This window comes from Emys orbicularis, chromosome 6, assembly GCF_028017835.1.
Source record: "Emys orbicularis isolate rEmyOrb1 chromosome 6, rEmyOrb1.hap1, whole genome shotgun sequence".
Lineage (NCBI taxonomy): Eukaryota > Metazoa > Chordata > Testudines > Emydidae > Emys > Emys orbicularis.
Window position 1 is genome coordinate 108,232,680 of NC_088688.1, and position 21,000 is coordinate 108,253,679.

Below are 21,000 nucleotides of genomic sequence, written 5' to 3' on the forward strand. Positions count from 1 at the left end.
ACCAAAGACTCCTAGAAATGTGGGAATGGAAGGGGCCTCGAGAGGTTGCCTAGTCCATTCCCCCATATTGAGTGAGTACCAAGTATACCTAGACCATCTGTAATGGGGGACATTCACATCTTGACTGCCCTCTGATACTTCGGGCCTTTTCCTGCTCCTGGGCACCCGTTGTAGGTTGTTGACTTTGCTAGGCAGGTCTTCAGTGACTCAGCCCTCCAGCTAGGTCACAGAGTCAAAGAGTTCCAGAGTAGCAAAGAGTTCAAAAAATGTCAGCCCTCACCAGGGTCTTCAGCCCTTTAAGTCCCGCCCTTCACTCGGTCTTCTAACCAAGCCTTGTTCCCTTTTCAGGCCTTAGGTCACTTTCCCAGTGGCTGGTGGGGAAACTTGGGCCTGTTGACTACTCCGGGTCCCAACCTATGGACCCTGTAAACAGCAGCCACTTACTGCTTCCTTAGTTGGTTGCTACTATGTTCCCTGGGCCTCTTCCCATCCGGTCTCGTTTTTACCTCTGTTCAATACCTTAAGGCTAGAGCTCCTAGCAAATGCAGCCCATCAAGTTCTTTTGACCAGAGTGGAGTAGAGCCCTGCATGGGATTTTTTTTTAATCCCACTCCCGCTATTATGGCAGCGGTCCTGCGGGATTCCAGTCCTGCTGCAGGGCTCTAGAGTGGGGCACTTTCCTTGCCCCTCTGGTCCTAGCCAGGGACTGATCTGTTCAGACCTTGCAGCTCCTTTTATCTGAGCCTGCTGGGCTCTCATTGGCTGCTTCTGTGCAGCCTTTCTAGGCAGGCCTGGAGGACCCATCTTCACTGCTCCTTCCTGGGGTGGGTGTAGCAGGACCTCAGGGGTCATGAAGGGCCAGGCACACCTTGTCATACCATCTGTGAGAGGTGTTAGTCTAACCTGATCTTAAGAACGTCCAGTGATGAGGATACCACACCCTCCCTTAGAAGCCTATCTCCAGTGTTTAACTACCCTTATAGTTAGAATGTTTTCCTAATATCTTACCTCAATCTCCCTTGCTACAAATTAAGGCGATTACTCTCTTACATGTCCTTACTTGGACATGGAGAACAATTTGTCACTGTCCTCTTTGTAACAGCCCTCAACATATTTGAAGACTGTTATCAGCTCCCCGCTCAAAACGTTCCATTCTTTTCAACCTTTCCTTGTAAGTAAGGTTGTTCTCTGGACCAACTCCAGTTTGTTCACAACTTTCCTAAAGTATGGTACCCAGAACTGATTACAGTACTCCAGCTGAGGCCTCATCAGTTCCAATTACAGTGGGACAATTACCTCCTGTGTCTTACATATGACACCCCAAAATATTACCCTTTTTTACAACTGTATTACATTGTTGGCTCATATTCATTTTGTGATCCACTATAACGGGTCCTACCAAATTCAGTCCATTTTGGTCAATTTCACAGTCATAGGATTTAAAAAATAATAAATTTAATGATTTCAGCTATTTAATCTGAAATTTCACAGTGTTGTAATTGTAGGGGTCCTTGCCCCAAAAGGAGTTGTGGGGGGGGAGGTCGCAAGGTTATTGTAGGGGGGATTGTGGTACAACTACCCTTACTTCTGCACTGCTGCTGGTGGCAGTGCTGCCTTCAGAGCTGGGCAGCTGGAGAGCGGCGGCTGCTGGCTGGGAGCCCAGCTCTGAAGGCAGAGCCACTGCCAGCAACAGCACAGAATTAAAGATGACATGGTATGGTATTGCCATCCTTACTTCTGCGCTGCTACTGGCGTGACCCCCCCCCCAATATAACCTTGCGACCCCCCCCCCTGCAAATCTTTTTTGGGTCAGGACCCCCAATTTGAGAAACCCTGGTCTCCCCCGTGAAATCTGTATAGTGTAGGGTAAAAGCACACAAAAGACAGGGGGAGACCAGATTTCACAGTCCACGATGCATTTTTCATGGCGTGAATTTGGTAGGGCCCTAACTATAACCTCAGATCTTTTTCAGTAGCACCTAGCCAGTTATTCCCCATTTTGTATTTGTGCATTTGATTTTTCCTTCCTAAGTGAAGTTCTTCGCTCGTCTTTATTGAATTTCATCTTGTTGATTTCAGACTAGTTCTCCAGTTTTTCATGGTAATTTTGAATTCTAATCCTGTCCTCCAAAATGCTTGTGATCCCTCAAGGCTTGGCATCATCCACAAATTTTATATGCATACGCTCCATCCCATTATCGAAGTCATGAATGAAAATATTGAACAGTACTGGTTTCAGGACAGACCCCTGCGAGACCCTCCCAGTTTGACAGAGAACCATCAATAATTATGCTTTGATATGGTCTTTCAACCAGTTATGAATGTACCTTTGTAGTAATTTCATCTAGATCAGATTTCCCTAGTTTGCTTACGAGAGTGTCATTTGGGACTGTCAAAAGCCTTACTAAAATCAAGATATATCACATCTACAGCTTCACCCCCATCCACTTGGCTAGTAACCCTGTTAAAGATGGAAATGAGATTGGTTTGGCAAGATTTGTTCTTGACAAATCCATGTTGGTTGTTACTTGTTACCCTATTATCCTGTACATACGTACAAATTAATTGTTTAATAATTTGTTCCAGAATCTTTCCAGGTATCAAAGTTAGACGGGTTGGTTTATAATTCCCTGGATCCCCTTTGTTTCCCTTTTAAAAGATAGGTACTGTGTTTGCCCTTCTCCAGTCCTCTGGGACCTCACCTGTCCTCCATGAGTTCTCAAAGATAGTTGTTAATGGTTCCAAGATTGCTTCAGCTAGTACCTTAAGCATCCTAGGGTGAATTTCATCAGGCCCTGCTGACTTGAATACATCAGTCTTACCTAAATATTTTTTAACCTGTTCTTTTCTCATCCAGGCTTGTGTTCCTTTTCCTTTATTGTTAATATTAATTGCATTAAATATCTCGCCATAATTAACCTTTTTAGTAAAGGCTGAAGCAAACTAGGCAGTAAGCAACTCAGCCATCTTGATGTCATCCATTATTAGCTCTCCTTCCCCACTCAGTAGTGGACATGCATTTTCCTTCCTCTTTCTCTTGTTTTTAATGCTTTTATAGGTCATCTTTTTGCATTTTATGTCTATACATTTTGTGTTTTAGCCTTGCTGATTTTGTCCCTACATCCTTGTGCTATTCTTTTGGAAAAATTGCTAAGGATGAACACACGTTTCCACTTTTTCTGGATTCCTTTTTTATTTTCAGATTGTTAAAGAACTTCTGATGTTGACCTTGTACTGTTTTTCCTATCTTTCCTTCATATTGGAAAAGTTTGCTCTTGTGTCTTTAATGTTGTCTCTGAGAAACTGTCGGCTCTCCTGAACTCCTTTTTGCTTTAGTTTTTCTTCCCCTGGAACTTTACCTACCAGTTCTCTGAATTTGTTCAAATCTTTGTACTGCTGCGCTCATGCCTTAGACTCATGAATTCTATCATTCCACGTTCACTTTCACCCAAATTGGCTTCCAGCTTCAGATTCACAGCTAATTAATCCCTGTTAATAAGAAACAAGTCTAACATGGTTGCCCTCTGGTTACGTCCGCCACCTGCTGCAACAAGAAGTTGTCCCCAGTATGTTCTAAGAATTTACTGAACGTTTTTGCCTTTTCTGGATTACTTTTCAAACAGATATTTCTGTAGTTACATTCCCCCATTATTACAGGGCTTGTGTTTTGGATATTTCTGTTGGTAGTTCTAGAAATCTCTCATTCATCTCCTTCTGATTTGGTGGTCTCAATTGGACCCCTACCATGATGTTGACCATTTCCCTCCATCTGCTCAGTCATACCTGTCGGTATCATCAATGCTCACATTAGTGAGCAGCATGGGATAGTTGTCAGAGGGACGGAGCCTCGGCAGCCTTTCCACAAAGTCTCAGACATGGGCTCCAGTCAGGCAGCACATCTCCTGGGACATCAGGTCAGAAGATGGATGCCTCCATCCCCCTCAAAAGGGAGTCCCTGATCATCAGCCCCCTTTATCTCCTTCTCTTGGGTGTGGTGGCCGTGAACCTCCCAGCCTTGGGATGAGTTGGCTCCTCTTCCTCAGCCATTGGGGCCTGCTCATCTCCTGTTTTCTGTACAGCATACCACTTCTTGACCTCAATGGAAGCAGGACCTTGGTGTGGAGTGGAGCACTTTCTGCTGCCCAAGCTGGCTAGCAGCCAATCTCTTCCCCCACAGAGCAGCTGGTTCTCCTTCTTCCTCTGGTGGTGCTGTATTCTGTTCCAGCTGGCTGCATCATCCATCCTGGACGTCTTCATGTGCATCCTGACAGTATGTCCTTGTGCTCCGGCAAATGAGCCACACCTCCTGCAGCTCTCTTACCTGCTTCCTGAGGGACGCCACCAACAGATGCCTCTTGTACTGGGGGGGAGGGGTTCTCCCTTCCTGGCTTTCTTCGGCAAGGATGTGCAGGCTGCATTCCCAGCAAGTCAAGACCATGAGCTGAGTGGAAGCCTACAAGATCTGGATGCCTGTCAGGTACAGGCCGAGGAAGAGCTAGCAGTGGTGTTCGCAGTGCAGTGTTTTCCTGCCATTGTAGATTCTTTCTTGCAGAGTACCTACAAGTTAAGGGGGAAAAACCTGCTTTCCTTTGTTGAGGAGCTCAACTGGCTAACTCTCTTAGTCTCCCAGCTGCCTTTGTCTCACCAGCCATGTATCCATGTGAAAGATGTTTTATTTATTGGGATCAGGGAAGAAACCCAGAGAAAAGATTTTAAAATTTTCATATTAAACCCAGCCCCCAAGCAACTGGAAGCATTGTTACAAGTGACATTAGTTTTAGCTGAAAAAGGGAGTAGTTTGTGCTGCTTCAGTGATGCAGGGATTCTGCTGTTGGATAATGCCTGTTGCGCACTAACGCTGATTAGCTGGATGACTTGTAAAGTGTTCTAATATGAATTCAAGCCCTTCTGCCCCCACCTTTTCTCCCCCTTACATTTAGAAAAGATCACACAGCGTTATGGAACTCTACCAGGGGACCTGCACGTGATAGAGCTGGAAAAAGGAAGGACTGGTTTGGGACTTAGCCTTGCTGGCAACAAAGACCGGTCCAGGATGAGTGTCTTCATAGTGGGAATTGATCCAAATGGGGCAGCTGGAAAAGATGGAAGGTTACAGATTGCAGATGAGTTACTAGAGGTAAGTTTCTAGCAATTGTACTTAAAAGCAAACATGTTGACTATAAAGGCAGTAGAGTGGTAGTTTCTTGGTGCAATATATAGCTTTGAGTTAACTATATAGCCTTGTAATACCAACATTTATTTCTTTGAATTCACATTTTCATTCTGGTATGTGCCTGCTGGTTGAGGTTGGGAGGGTTTTTTTTCTTCAGTCAGACCACTACTGCATAAAATTTTATATACAATAAGTGAAGAATGCAGCTTTGGCATCATGGGGCCGGGTGGGAAGGAGGAATTAGTTCGTGAACTAAGAAAAATACTGTGTCATACAGTGATAGTCCTGAGATTCTCCCACTAGATTCTGTGGACTGCTGCAGGCCATTCTCGTTACAGCTCTGTCTGCCTCTGTCTGTATTGTTTATACATCTGTCACATGACGTGAAAAGGAAAAAAGAAATCTGGAACAGCTGTATTTGTATCTTGGGCTTTAATGATTTAATAGTCTATTCAGGCTGCTTTCACATGGTATCCAGTGATATCAGGACCCTCATTGCACAGACAGGATCCTAATTCTAAACCACTATTTTTTTTTTTGGTCTAACGTGTAAAGCTTTTTTTTTAAATACTGTCTCAGTTCAATAGATGGCACTTGCAGCAGTTGCTTTCTTATAACTTTTGCACTCCTTTTCCTTTTGGTGTAGGGTGACATTCTGCCTGTTGCTCAGAACTGGCAAGGCCATCCCCACCACTTCAGCTGTGTGGTGGGGGCTATACAAAGGGGAATGCCAGTGGAGAGGGGATGTGGGGGCAGGGAGGTTGAGCAACTCCTGAGAGGCACTGTGCCAGTTCCGAATAGGCTGATGCAGAAACAAGCACTTTCAGACCAGCGGAAGAGCTATGGGATCCATGACTGTGCGGATCCACTGAGATGAGGGTATTCACATACTGGCTGCAGAGGCCCAGTTTTCACTACGAAGGACTTTTTCAAATCAACCAAAATGTATTTTCATATAGAGCTTGATCGTGCAGGATCAACTTTCATCGACCCTCAAAACAGTGCCCAGAACTGTACAAACAAAGGTTCCCACCCTAAGACACTAAGAGCTGGATTCATTCATTCATTCATTCATTGCAGCGCTAAATGGACACTGAGGGCTCTCTGCCACACCCGATCTTGTGAATGCCAAGACTATAACAGGGTTAAAAAAAGAACTAGATAAATTCATGGAGGATAGGTCCATCAATGGCTAGTAGCCAGGATGGGCAGGGATGGTGTCCCTAGCCTCTGTTTGCCAGAAGCTGGGAATGGGCAATGTGGGATGAATCACTTTATGATTACCTGTTGTGTTCATTCCCTCTGAAGCATTGGCTACTGTTGGAAGACAGGATACTGGCCTAAGTGGACCTTTGCTCTGACCCAATATGGCCGTTCTTATGATATTCTCACTCCTTTTGCTCCTCCAGAGCCTTCCTGCTAACCAACCGCCCTCTCCTGTCCTCCCCTCACACTTCTCTTTCTACCTGTCTTCAATGCCACTTCTGTGCTTGTAATTCCTTCCTTCTCCTCATGCCTCCATACTCTCCTTCAAATCCTTCCTTTAAGATGCTTCTACAGTTCTCTCTCCAAGTGCTCACCACAGCTTTTGTGATTACGCCAGCAAGTGTTGCTTGTAAACTGCATTGTCTGAGAAAATGAGTGCCTGATCATGCAAAAACACAGGAGTAACTTTCCTGATATGAAAATTCCCTTCAGCTTCAATAAGACTACTCAAGCAAGGAAAATCACACATGTGCATAAATGGTTAGAGGATCCAGCTCTCAGTGCCTTAGGGTGGGAACCCTTGTTTGTACAGTTCTGGGCACTGTTTTGAAGGTCAATGAATAATAATAACTTTCTTGTTGGATAGAGGCAGTTCATTTACTTGTACTTATAACTGGTAGCCTTTTCCTATGACTGTTTTATTCACTGCTACTGAGTCATGAGGTGATCAATGGCAAATGGAAATAAATGATATGCCTAAAGGCAAGCCATTGTAACCTAGAGAAGGACATTTTCAGCACAGAGAGGGAGTCTAGAGCCAGACCAGCATTGGGAGGAATGTTGTGAACTCGAGGGGTGAAAACAGAGTGTTGTATATTGCAGAGTAAATTTTCAAAATGATGTTTAGCAGGTGATGGTGAAAGAAGATAAGTGTTTGTTGTAGATCACTTAAGCTGGTGAAAATTTAAGGAAATTAACATTCGGAGCCATATTTGCCATTCTCCTTCATCTAGATCAATGGACAAATTCTCTATGGAAGAACTCATCAGAATGCTTCCTCAATAATCAAATGTGCACCATCTAAAGTAAAAATCATCTTTATCAGGTAAGCAGTGTTTAAAGTGTCTTTCCTAGAGATAGTAATCTTTAACATGTTTAAAAATGAATTTTTTCACAAGCTGTTTTTATACAAAAAAATAAAAAAAAGTCTTCCCAATATCACAGTTTTGTCACCCAGGTAATTTTGGTGATGTACTTCTGTAAGTCCAACATTTGGACTTTACAGGTTATGTATTTTCTTTTTTGTATTTTGATCTGCATCGTGACTGCCAAAAATAAAACAAAATAAGAAATGAAGGTAGCAAAATTTAAACTTGTGAAAAGAACCATGGTGATGCTTCAACACGTATATGCTTTAATATATTGCAGAAATAAAGATGCAGTGACTCAGATGGCTGTTTGCCCTGGGAAATCAGTAGAACCTTCACCTTCCCCCTCAGGGACTCCTCAAAATCAAGAGGTAATCTAAACCTTGTGTGAGTCTATTTGAGCTGATTAACAGCTTTCTGGAGAAAAATACTCTAATATTTGTTATATTTTACAGCAGAAAAAGTCCTAGTGGAAAACGTAATGGGGTTTTAGCATAGCTGTTGAACATTTTGGTCCTGATGCTGCTCTCAATTTACACCGAAGCTACAGGAATCATTGAAATTATACCAATGTAAAATTGGCTTGAGGGGGGAGTGAGACCCACCATGCGTTTGTTCAGTTTTTAAGGGTACACCAAATGCCTGTTTTTAAAATACAGTTGTAAATTGCTAAATTGTCTTCCTCTCTTAGGGTGAACCGAGTGCTACAAATCCTGTTACGGCTATAGACTTAAATACATATAAACATATTCAGCATGTGGAACTCCCCAAGGTAAATTTATATTTTAACTAAATTTATATCAGTGCAAGTTTATTGTCACAGGGTTTCTCTTCTGTGATTATGTCCCTCTGGAAACAGAGGGACTGTTCCTTCCCTTGGAGAGTGAGACGGACCACTGGCAATTTTATTCTATTTGCAGGTTGTCCCAAAAACTCTTCCTAAAGCAGCAGTTGGGCCCAGAACCTCCTCAGCATCTCAGCTAGGCCCTCCCCCCACGTAGTTGAAATCTAGCACGTCCCATAGCTGCATTTCTCAGGAATAATGCACTGCTTGTCTCATCTGCAAAGTTTTCAGTAAACAGCAGCAAGGGCCCAGCACAGACACTTCTGGAGATTTTGGAGGTCTCAGTGCAATCAAGAAAAGGTAGGCAAGGGAGTCAGGACACAGATGTAGGAAGGCCAGCTATGTTGCACTGGAAAACTAAGTGTGGTAGAACCTCCATGGTACATTTTGGGGTTGCACCATCTCCGTCCTTCTGTGAACTTGTTTGACCTAAACAAAACTGTTTGGATTGAGCGCACAAAGCAAAGTTTGGTTAGGACTTACCTGTGACTGTCCAGGTGAAATCATTGACTAAATTGTTCCGAGTAACTTAATTAGCAGACTGTCAACACCAAATCCCAAGGACAGCATACCCAGGAATAATGTATACTTTGCTACCAGAAATCATGCATCTTCTGGGAGAAAGGAGCAAGGTAGTTTCTGAATATGTACCTGCCAGAGGAGGGAAGGAAAATGTTTGTTGCTTTTTTTATTAACTCATAAAAGATAGCTGCATGCACTAGACTTTAAGCTCTGAGATTTGAAAGTTGCTGGTTAGGCTATATGCACCATTGCCATCTAGTCTTTTCCATCTAACTGGGAATAGATGTTACAGATGATAGAATCCAAATAGTGATTTGTTTGTGGGTGAGGAAGCCAGGGAAAATTCACCCCACCCCCACAAAACATTAAACATTTTCACTGGAAGTGAATGTATTTTTCCCTTTTCTACATTTCCCACTCTTCTATATTTTTTCCTGTGGTCTGCAGTATCATTTGTTTAACTATGGTATGCCACCCTATTTTCATCATTCCACAGCTTCAAAACTTTTGGTGTGGCTTCCTCCTGTTTTAAGAATTGCACAAATGAATCACAGTTAAAATCCATTGAAATTTAGAATGTCACAAGTTAGAATTCAAAGCATTTCAAGCTTATTTAGATTCTCTATCCTGTTCATGGATTGGAGAAAGTGAATCCTTTCCAAATAAGTCTTTAATATTTATTTCAAGCTTTGAGACTTCATGAAACATCAAACTTCTATGACATCTGCAAACTTCAGTAGGCTCACATGAATACATGTAGTTCAACTTTGATAAATGTAGCACCTTATTGACTGTACATTCCTATTCCCACAGGATCAAGGAGGACTGGGTATTGCCATCAGTGAAGAAGACACACTTAATGGAGTGGTTATTAAAAGCTTAACAGATCATGGTGCAGCAGCGAAGGTGAGAATTGTAAATTACAACCCATTCGGGAAAGAGGATGGTAAACCATTGAGGAAGAAAAATCCCGTATTAATCTTTTTTTGGTCAATTTTATTTCCCAGGATGGACGGATCCAAGTTGGGGATCAGATCCTTGCAGTGGATGATGAAGCTGTTGTGGGCTATCCTATAGAAAAGGTACTTTAGGAATAAAAGGACTATAGCAGTTGTATCAGACAAATCCAGACCCTTCCTCTAAAGTTGCAGAGCAACCTGTGCAGGAGATCTTGTGTGGTTATACTCTGACTGAGCTCTGGAGTGTGGATGTTAGCCTGAGAGGATGATGGTCCCTTAGTACTGGAACCACACACATTAACACTGATGTATTGTACATTAGCATATCATTCTCTTTGGGAAAGCATAATTCCTGACAGCAAATCATTAAACTGTGGTGACACTCTGAGAAGTGACTGTAAAAATGGTATTGTGGGGTTCTGAGTTTGTTGGCTCTGTGGCTTCCAGGTAAAATCTAACTCAATTGGCGATTTTTCCCCCCTAATTTCCTGCTCTGCAAACTCAACCTGGTTTCTGTAAGGAGTCAACCTGGGCTCTTTCTGTCTCTTTGTTACCACTAATAGTCATTCTGCAATTAGAACTGAGTTAGCAAATTCTGTTTGATACAGCACAGCTGGAATAGAATCCCTCTCTCTCTGCCAGAGCTGTATTGGCTCTGCAGAGTTAACAGGCAGTAAAATTCATTGTTATCTGTAGAGGAAGCAGATGTGGTTTGGGGTAAAGAACAGATCTGTTGCCTAAGGTGTCAATTTTACAAAGTCACTGTTCCAGTTTGAAATCTACTTTAAAGGCATGATCCTGGGAGGTGCTGAGCACCATCCACTCTCACTGAAGTAATTTTGAAGTCAATGAGATTTGGAGGATGCTCTGTATGTCTGTCAGGATCATGACCTAGGGAAGTTGGGACCACGGGTCAAAGCAGGATCAAACCTAAGGCTGAATACCAGAGGATTTCGTAGTCAAGTTCCAGGTTGGGGTTGATACCAAAGATCAGAGTCTGAGTCAGGTTTCAGGGATCTGGTCAGGAGGCGAGATCCAAATTAAGCTGAGATTGAAGCCTGGAGTTCAAAAACAGGGAGCAGGAATGGTTATAGCAGCTACAGGAGAGTTGCGCTGTTGCCTGGATGCTTCCTGGGATTCCCCTTGGGGTTATATAGGGCGAGGAGCCAATCAGAAGCCATGAAGCTGCTTCCTGTCATACCCCTTGAGGAGGGACTTCCTGTGGTCTTATGTCCTCAGTGGATTGTGAGTAATTGAGCATGAGCTGGTCATAGCTGACACAGTATGGCAGCATGGAGGTGTCTGCTGCCTGGCAGTTCTGCAGGCCTGCATTCGAGACCCGCTGGGCCTTACAACCAGGCCCTGTGTTTGCCCGACCTTGCTTTCCTTTCCAACATCCCCTCCCTCTGCTCCATAATTCAAATATTAGTTGTACCATATTCTCCCCTCCCCAAACCAAAGATTTAATCAAAGACATTGGATGGCCTGCTCCTACTACTATTGAAATCAGTTTTGACATTTACTTCAGTGGGAGCAATATTGGGCTCTGCACCAACATTAGCACTTACTCCTAGTTTTCTGATTTTGTTCTAATAACCATCAACGTATAGTGTAGCATCCAGGAAAGCTAACATAGATTGTGTGCCATAGCCTCAGTAGAAATTGGCATAGTTTCACTGAAGTCAGTTGAACTAATCTGATTTACACCAGCTAATGATCTGGCCCACAATAATTAACTGTGTTGCAACTCATCATCCAAAACGTCAATCTTCTTCATTTCCGTCTCCAAGAACAGCAGGTATGTGTGACTTTTTGCTCCTTATCATGGAGCAATTGCTATGACTGATCTCTGTAAGTGTTACAGTTGGATCATTCGCTGTTCTCTTTATTATTCAATAAGTTTATCAGTCTGCTGAAGACATCCAAGACCACAGTGAAGCTCACAATCAACTCAGTTGAACATGATAGTCAAACATCTCTTCAAACATCGACATTCCGACTTTGCAGTGCTACCACAGGCGAGTGGAAGAACATCCAGCAGTCGCTGATGATTCCGTCTTCTGGGTCTCCAGAACCAGAGACAATTAAAAGTAAGAACCCTCATGTTGTCTTTAGTCTTAACAATGGGCTAAGTGATAAAAAATGAAGAGCGTTATGAATGTCTTCAAAGAGCTTTTCTTCACTTTCTTGCACCTCTGCTCCCAGACCAGTCACAATTGCATCCCTGCGCTTTTCTGAGTGCAGAAATTGCTTCCTTCTAGCACCCTACGGTTGGTGAGCAACCTAAGTAGAGCAGGAAAGCAACAGGGCTATGACCTTACTCTATCTCCACACTGCCCAGGTACAGAGGGAGGAGGACAGAGAAAAGCATCTGGCTCACATCCTAAGGGATTGTGCAGGAGCTCCGTTTCCCCCTGCATGTTAGGGAACGGTTGGATACTCTTGTTCTTCCTGGGGCAGTGGATGTTGCAGCAGCACCACCAGCCTAGGCCAGGATCTGAGTGAAACAATCTGGCCCTATGTGCGTACAATGAAAATGGGTGCATTTGTTGATATAAACATTTATTTATTTTTCTAGTTTTCCTCTAGTTGCTTGAGTGGAACCTCTGAAAATCAGGTCCCTTTTATTTATTTAGGATTTATGTGCCTAACTTTAGACAACCAAGTTTGAAAACTTTGGTTAAATGACTTGGTTGTGGGCACTCTAGAGCATTAGTGGTATAAGTGAAAATAAAACCCAGAAGCTCTCATTCCTAATCCCCTTCTCTGGTCATAGACAAACACCTGTCAGGGATTGTCTAGGTATACCTAATCCTGCCTCAGCATAGGGGGTTGGACTAGATGACCTCTTGAGGTCCCTTCCAGCCCTACACTTCCATGATTCGTCAACACTGCCTCCCTAATAAGTTTTTAAAAGCAAAAAGGAAAGCCAGGAAATCCACCCAATGGCCCTAATTGATCAGGTACATTGCTGTATAAGGGCATATCTTGTAAGATCAGGGACAGTGTACATGCATGCATGACATTACAGTATAGTAGGCACTTGTTACCTGTGATAAGAATTTCTCGTTTTGGAGCAGGTATACTGGCCCAAAATCTGCCCTCAGATAAGTGCACAAAGCTTCTGTTAACTTCAGTGGCTGCACATTGTATGTACGAGAGCAGGGTGTGGCCCGGCAATGAAGAAATAAGGCCACGTGCAATATACACATCTTTGTCCACAATCTCATGGACCTGGTGATGGTTGGGCACCAAGATTAGGAGTTGTGATTTTAACCAGAGCACAGCTCTTGTTTTGGAGAAAGGGGAGGGCCAGAGGTTGTATAATTTTATTTCTTGGGAGTATTTTTAAAATCAGATGAGTAATTAGGGTAGGTTGATTTTTGGGTCCATTTGCAACTATTCTTGTAAGGCTGTCAATGATCTCTCAAAATGTTATTTTAAAGTTCATTTATTTTTCAATTATTGTGGCCACTCACTGTAACCAGCCAGTTTAATTGCTGTGTTTAGATACAAGCAGGTCCTCAACTCCAGCCACGTTAGCCTCTGACCCAGCTACTTGTCCCATCATCCCAGGATGTGAAACAACCATTGATATCTCCAAGGGACGCACTGGACTTGGATTGAGCATTGTTGGGGGAGCAGACACTTTACTGGTTCGTAAAAATCAGTGATACTTCATAATGAGATGACAGTACCAATTTTAAGTCCCTAATAGAAAATGTTTCTCTGAAGGTGAATATATTATTTCAACAAGTGACTGGAGACAAAGTCTGTCTGAGATTTGCTGCACTGAATTGATTTAAGCTTGAACCACAAATATTTTTGTAATCACACTTTTTAAAGCAGAAGAAAGTGACTTATTTAAAGATCTTTTGCCTTTAGAAATGAGAACCTGAGTTCTCTTATAGCCTGCTGATTACTTTGTTTGCTGTTATCTGGTTACAGTCCTGTCTTCTCGTACTAGGATTTTTTAAAAGCTTTCTTCAAAGCCAAAGCTTGGACCAGTTGCAGTGCATACGAGAGGTGTTCTTCAGTGTGCAATGTATTTTTATTGTTAATCCACAGGGAGCTATTATTATCCATGAAGTATATGAAGAAGGAGCAGCATCCAAAGATGGAAGGCTCTGGGCGGGAGATCAGATTTTAGAGGTGCAGTCTTGTGTATATCACTTTTAAATGCCCATGAACTCTTTAGTCATTTAACTCATGAAAATACTCAATCACCATGTGGTTACATTGCAGGTGAATGGAATTGACCTCCGGAATGCCACGCATGATGAAGCAATAAATGTTCTCAGACAAACACCCCAAAAAGTCCGTCTCACTGTCTACAGGGATGAGGCCCAGTACAAGGAGGAAGATATGTATGATGTTCTCAATATAGAGCTGCAAAAGAAGCCAGGCAAAGGCCTCGGATTAAGTATTGTTGGGAAAAGGTATGAAGTCAGTGGAACTACACTGATATACCCTAGCTCAAGACCTAACCCTTGGACCACAGAGCCAGCCCCAGGATTAGGGGAATGAAAAGATGAACCCTCCCTCCCCAAACTTTACTCCTCCACCATAGATAAATTGTCTCTCTCAGTAAATCTGCTCTGTGCCAGCATGTTGTCAAACAATGTCAGTTGTTTCTTTTTTAAACAAAACAAAAATAAAAAGTTGTTATAATTTTACGGTAGGCCCATTTGGCCCCCTTTCTGTGGGATTACTCAGGAAGTAAGGTACTACTCAATGTGAGTAAGGGTGGAATGGTGGGATCTAGCCCACATTTACTAACCAGAAATTCTAGGAAACAGTTTCTCAGTTCTAAGCAAAAGTCTTATTACAATATGGATAGTGAAATGGTACAAAGAGTGACACGTTTGAAGCACAATAAAATTGTGTGTTTGCAGAAATGATACGGGGGTATTTGTGTCAGACATCGTCAAAGGAGGAATAGCAGATACAGATGGGAGACTAATGCAGGGAGACCAGATATTAATGGTAAATGGAGAAGACGTTCGAAATGCTAACCAGGAGGCTGTTGCTGCTTTGTTAAAGGTAATTGTAAAAACAGAGTTGGAGACAAGCTGCAGAGTTTAGATCTGGAGCCAGACTGTCTTGAAGTTCAGGTTGGATCCAGGGTTCATATTCAGACCATCATAGAGCTGGAGGAGGTAGTGAAGAACTTTGGAGCCAGATCTGAACTTTCCTAACTATAAAGGTGTACAGGTTTGGTGTTTTACCTTATGCACATTTCTAGGTGAAATTAGTAATGTTGGTGGCACACAGATTCATATATCTTAAATATAGAAGATCATCTAGTCTGACTTCCTGAATAATGCAGGACACAGAACCTCACCCAGTAATTTCTGTCTCAAGCCCATAACTTCTGATTGAACTATAGCATATTTTTAGAAAAACATCCCATCTTGTTTTAAAGACTTCAAATGATGGGGAACCCACCACATCCCTAGGTAAATTGTTCCAATGATTAAGGACACTCACTGTTAAAAATGTTCCCCTTATTTCTCATCTGCACTTCCCTAGCTTCAGCTTCCAGCCACTGGATCTTGCAATACCGTTTTCTGCTAAATTAAAGAGCTGTCCATCAGAAATCTCTTCCTGTTATAGGGACTTGTACATTATGATGAAATAACCTCATAACTAGAACAGTTCGAGAACTGGAATTTCTGCCCCATGAGGAACTTTGCTTTTGACTTTTTTGTTTTGTTCCTGCACCGCGTTTTGGTTCTTTCACAGCTGCAAACCTGTACACCAGGTCACAACACCACTCTGTTTGGGGCCCGTTGCCACTCCCTCCCCACCTCCAGGCAGCCCTGGAGTACAAGTTATCTGAACTTGCCAATTTAAAATAATTTAACTTGAATAGGAGTTTAACATCCTCCCTAGCTACCAATGAATAGACAGTATTTCATTGTCACTTTAAGTTATTAATACAGAAGAGAAATATTTAATGAATACTTCTTCCTTTTCTGGGTCATAATTTATAATGTGACCATCCTTGTTTATTATTGGTCCTGTGCCATTGCTAGAATTTTATTTGTTCCTGATACATTTAAAGAATTCCTTCTGATTATCTTTAACCCTATTGGCCATAGATTTTTTTCATTGATACCTTTAACTTTCCTTTTCACTTGTCTGCATTTCCTAACAGCTGATTTGTACTCATTGTTATCAGCTTCCCCATTTTTCCATTTCTTAATATATGTTTTCAATTTTTTATTGCTGCCTTTATCTCCCCTCTCCATCAAGATGGTATTTTAACCAAAGAAGCCTTCGTTCATTTTTGCAAAATTGTAGGGTTTTTGTGAATCTCATAAAACATTCTTAAATTCCCTATTATCATTCACATGTTTGTTTAAATATTTCCTCATACTCCATCTAGGTCATAATTGTTCTCAGTTTGGGAAATTGGATTTTTTAAAACTATATATGGACTATATTCTGTTTGCACGTTGTAAATGAAATTGGATCATGATCACTTGCACATAGGCAAGCATCAGTTTTTAATTCAGTGATCAGTTCCATTCTTATCAATCAGAATGAGGTCGAATATAGAATTTCCTGAGTTGATTGCAATACTTCTTGTGAGAGAAAATTAAACATCTGTAATCTTTAGAATCTCCAAGCATGAAACCTCCAGCATGTGTGCCCGAGATTGAAATCCCCCATGATGATGTAATTTTCCTTTCTATAATTATAGATAGATAGATGTTTAGGGAGCTGCTCATTCTGTTCCCTCGTATGATTTAGTAGTCTATGGCAGGTGCCTACTGGGTTACCATCTTGTGATTTTTTCATATGTGTGGTGGGGGAAAGGGAGATGAATTTACCACTTGTCTTAGTAAAACTGAATGTTTTCCTCATGTTGAAAAGTCTTGGCTCCCAATTTCCCACATCGTAACCTTTAAATGACATTCATGGTTTTGAGTTATATATTATAAAATGATAATTTTAAGTAGGTAGAATGCTTTTGGGGGGGGGGGGGAGTGGTTATTTTGGACCAGTATGAGCCAATATGAGTCTGTCTATTGGGAGGTAGGGATCCTTTGGTGTAAACCCTGACCACGTTCACCCGCAGACATTTGTAATGTCACCATTATTAAATAAATAAAGTGTAGCTTCTGGGATCATTGTCTCCACGTTGCCAGTACTAAAAGAAACTAACAGCAGACCATGCTAATTATAAAGGTGTTGAAACCCTGTGCTTTCTATGTCCTAGAATTAGGTCTGGTGTAAGACATTGGCCTGTTTGGATTTCCTGACCAAAATGTGAGCCTCTCTTAGGGTAATACAGCTAAACCATAACAGAGTAATGGCACTTCTGCAATCCTCTCAAATTGCTGTCCACTCGCCTACATGGAAATAGGATTTTATAATAGTGAACTCCCAATGGAAAAGGAGGAGGAAAAGCAAAACCGTGACCAGACTGAAATCTCTCTATATAAATAGGCTGCAGATAGAGGCCTTTACACCGAAGATAAAGTTGTTTTTACAAACAACTGTCTGCAACATCGTAATATCTGTCTTTCTGTCTAGGTTGTTATAGTGAACCTACCATCCTGGTATCTTAGTGCTTAAATGTATGTTATGTTCTTTTCACCAGTCTCTCAAAGTTTTCTTCGTTTCTGTGAACTAAATTCATTCCTGATGTAATATCAGTTTCCTTGTGGCCATCTAATGTGTGCGTCAAAATCCTACAATTGGAAGCTTAAACACCAAAGAAGAGATTTTTCATTTAATCATTTGGTTTCCCATTGGAAGTCTGAAGGAGTAGGGCACTCACACCACATTTGTGCATTAAAAATCTCCCTCCAGATCCTCATTTCAGTTACACTGGTGTTAATCCAAGGTAGATGTTAGTTTCAGTTGCCATTTTAAAATTTTAAATACCAATTTAAATGCCATGCTCTCAGTTACATTATCGTAAATGTGGAGTAAATCTGTAGATTATATGGCCTATTTTGGTACCCGCATTTGAAAATTCTTTACATTCGTGATTTAAAAAAAAAATTATTTATTGAATAGCTACATCTTGAAAGTGAATTTTACATGCTACTCCCATTTAAGTGAATGGGAATAGGATTAGGCCCTGAGTGTAATTTTGGCATCTGAACTGTAATGTTCATTTGTTAAATCCAAACATTCTGCCCTGTATTTTATTTCACAGTATATAATTGATATACTGTCCTGTTCTGGCTCTGATCCTGCAATGAGCTTCACCTGTGCAGTGCTCATTGCAGGATTGGGGGCTGTGTTTATACACCTTCCATAAGTCTTAGTTACTGATGATGGAAATAATAATATATGCCTTTAATATTAGTACATTAATGGGTTCTTTCATGGTTGGGAACTGCATTATAAATTTCCTGTTCTTCAGTGTTCATTAGGTATTGTAAGACTAGAAGTTGGAAGAATAAAAGCAGGTCCATTCCATTCTGAGAGGAGAACATCCCAAAGCAGCCAGGTTTGTAACTGTGAAGCTGTTTAGTTTGGAAGAAATCAACTGTGGTTAAATAATTCCCTTTATTTGCTTTTATTGCTTTTTACAGTGACAAAGATTTTCCATATAATGAGCCCAGGATGAGTTTTTAAAAAAGCAGCTTTTATGTACTTCACAGCTTTTTCATAGCCATGTCATATGTTAACTTTAGCATATTATGTGTTTAAGGCATCATACTGCCAAAAGTTATCCCATGGATAAAGTTTACCTCTTTGCTGCATTGCCTGATCATGATTTTAGGGCCCTCTCCTAGGAGGTGCAGAGAACTCTAACTCCCACTGAAATCAGTGAGAATTGGAAGGTGCTCACTTTCTTGCTGGATCAGGCCCTTAACTTAAGAATGCCTCTGCTGTTCTAGATTATTGTCCATTAGGTATTTTATTCAGCTTTCTACCATACTGCTCTGATATGCCTACAGAAGGCTGCAAACCAGTGAAAAGGTTGAGAAAACAACAGAGTTTTAAATGGTTAATAGAGTCAGTCAGAAAACGGAAATTTTGGTCGTTGTCAAGCTTTTCCAATCAGCTCTACGGATTAATTCTAACATAACAAAAAAGTGTTTGATCTTCGTAAGTTTCCATATCTGATGCCTTTTCTACACTGTGGGTGACATGTGGGGTACGTGCAGCTAAACACTGCAGTGAAAAACAGGCTGCATCCACACTGCAGTGTGTTGCTATACAGGGCAGTGAAAGGCTCTGGCAGGGGGGAGGCAGGGAGGAAAGGTTCTGACTACGGGCAGGTCCGGGTGCCTTTCCTCTCTGCCTCCCCCACCAGAGTCTTTCTCTGCTGTTGCAGCCTTTCCCTGTTGCGGGGAAGGGCTGAGGTAACGGGACATTACACTGCTAAAAATAGTAGTGTAGAGGTGGGAGGCACTGCTTGGGCATGTAGAGAGCCATGTAGGGTATATACCCTAGCATGTCTAAGCAGTGCTTTGTCATCTACACTTCTATTTATACCAATACTGGGGCAGAATGCGGGGTGGGGGGGTGGGGAGAGGCCTGAATGTGTCCTTAATATTAAACAGTTCAGATTGTACTGCTATGGTGATGTGCCTCAGTGTTTTCGTTATAAACTTTATTTTTCAAAGACTCCGAATTTTTATGAAGATTTCTCTGACTAAAAAGTAGGCTTACAGACCATCAAGGCCTCTGCCTAAAATGTTCATCATCAAAGACCATCAAGGACCTGAGCCTAAAAAACTCAGGTCAGATTAGTTAGGATTGAGGTGAAGATTGCAGGATTTGACCTGGATGCGTTTTTCAGTAGGAGTTAGGATTGAGTAAAGACTGCAGCATTTGGTTCTCCTTAAATATATATGAACCTTCAGAATTTGGCTAAGATGAAAATGCAGAATCAAGCCATAACCCAGGCTGTTAAGCCCGTAGAAATATATAATGAGTAATATTTAGTAGAAAAATCTATAAAGCCATTGTAGTCTAATAATGACACAAAGTAACACAACATCAGTCACTTTGTCCCCTCAGATATGTGTACACACATAGCTGATGTCAGAGTTCTAATGGGAGGTGCGCACACAGCTGAGAGGATAGTCTGGCCTCAAAACTTTATTTATATAGCATCTGAATTAACAAGTGAGTACAGACTAGGGAAAAAATGTGTGTTTTCATTTGAAATGTAAACTGAGTAGAGAAATTCAAATCACAAGAATTACAGAGCAGATTTTAAAGACAAAGGGGATATGGTGAGGAAAAAGTGTTTTTATAGTCGTGGCTGATGATGTGGTTACAGACAGTGGAGGCAAATGGATGGTGTGGATTGAGGGGGAAAAGAGAAGCAATGGAATCATGTGTTAGGGTTCCCCTATCATCTGTGTCAATGTCTATATTCTGTCCTTCCCTTTTTTACTTTTGTCAGAAGATTGTCATCAGTTACACCCATAAAACTCCAGCAAAGTCATAGGAAGTCCCATGAGTTAATCTGAGGGCAGAATTTGGGCTCCTAGAAGCAATCTTTCTAAAGGTTGTGGAAGTTTTAAGCTATGCAGCCACAAACCTTCAACTAAGAGAGCCCTCCAGAATGTTCTGAGGATATAGAGGAGTTATTGTTAGTCTCACAGTACACCATTTCTTACTAAGCACAAGAGGAGAGGAGTAAAATAGCGCTGGAGCTCGTCATTTTATTTTCTGGCAAGCTAGAAGTTTGAAGACTATGGTATAATCCCAATGTGATGTTATATTTTAGGTCAGTGAAGGAAGTGGCAGCCTGTCGTCATTCAGTTTCCCACCTTCTGGTTCCAACCCATCTGAGGGCTTTGAAAGTGGTCTTAAGAAGAATGCCAGTAAGATTCATTTGGTGCCTTTAATATTCTATATCTAAAACTTCTCCCCATTATCCTGTCTGTGAATCGGTAGCTGAGGTATCTTTTGTTTGTCTGAAGTGCTAGATATTGTTTTGAACTGTAGGCATAAAAGCAGTTCCTTTGTAATTCAAGTCTAAAATGCTGATAGGGCAGTTATTGTATAAAAAAACCCACAACCCACATAGGTATCATTTTATATTCCTTTATAAGCGTAACGGCGGCAGCTTGTTATACCTTATGTTGTATTGTAAGAATGCAAGTTATTAAATCAGACACTCTCATCAAATGTAAGTATATCTTCCATTAAACTATCTCA

The 21,000-nt window shown here is 41.6% G+C and overlaps 1 protein-coding gene across 1 annotated transcript in view; it reads left to right on the forward strand.

The window, feature by feature from the left end:
- MPDZ (multiple PDZ domain crumbs cell polarity complex component) overlaps positions 1-21,000 on the forward strand; it is a 123,903-nt gene that overhangs the window by 95,267 nt on the left and 7,636 nt on the right. The window contains exons 30-42 of the mRNA XM_065405917.1: positions 4,941-5,137; positions 7,393-7,484; positions 7,808-7,898; positions 8,219-8,299; positions 9,707-9,799; positions 9,901-9,975; positions 11,753-11,942; positions 13,363-13,508; positions 13,921-14,004; positions 14,098-14,291; positions 14,748-14,895; positions 18,239-18,325; positions 20,567-20,663. Coding sequence (XP_065261989.1) covers positions 4,941-5,137; positions 7,393-7,484; positions 7,808-7,898; positions 8,219-8,299; positions 9,707-9,799; positions 9,901-9,975; positions 11,753-11,942; positions 13,363-13,508; positions 13,921-14,004; positions 14,098-14,291; positions 14,748-14,895; positions 18,239-18,325; positions 20,567-20,663 — 1,575 coding nt within the window. The remainder of the gene's footprint in view (positions 1-4,940; positions 5,138-7,392; positions 7,485-7,807; positions 7,899-8,218; positions 8,300-9,706; positions 9,800-9,900; positions 9,976-11,752; positions 11,943-13,362; positions 13,509-13,920; positions 14,005-14,097; positions 14,292-14,747; positions 14,896-18,238; positions 18,326-20,566; positions 20,664-21,000) is intronic.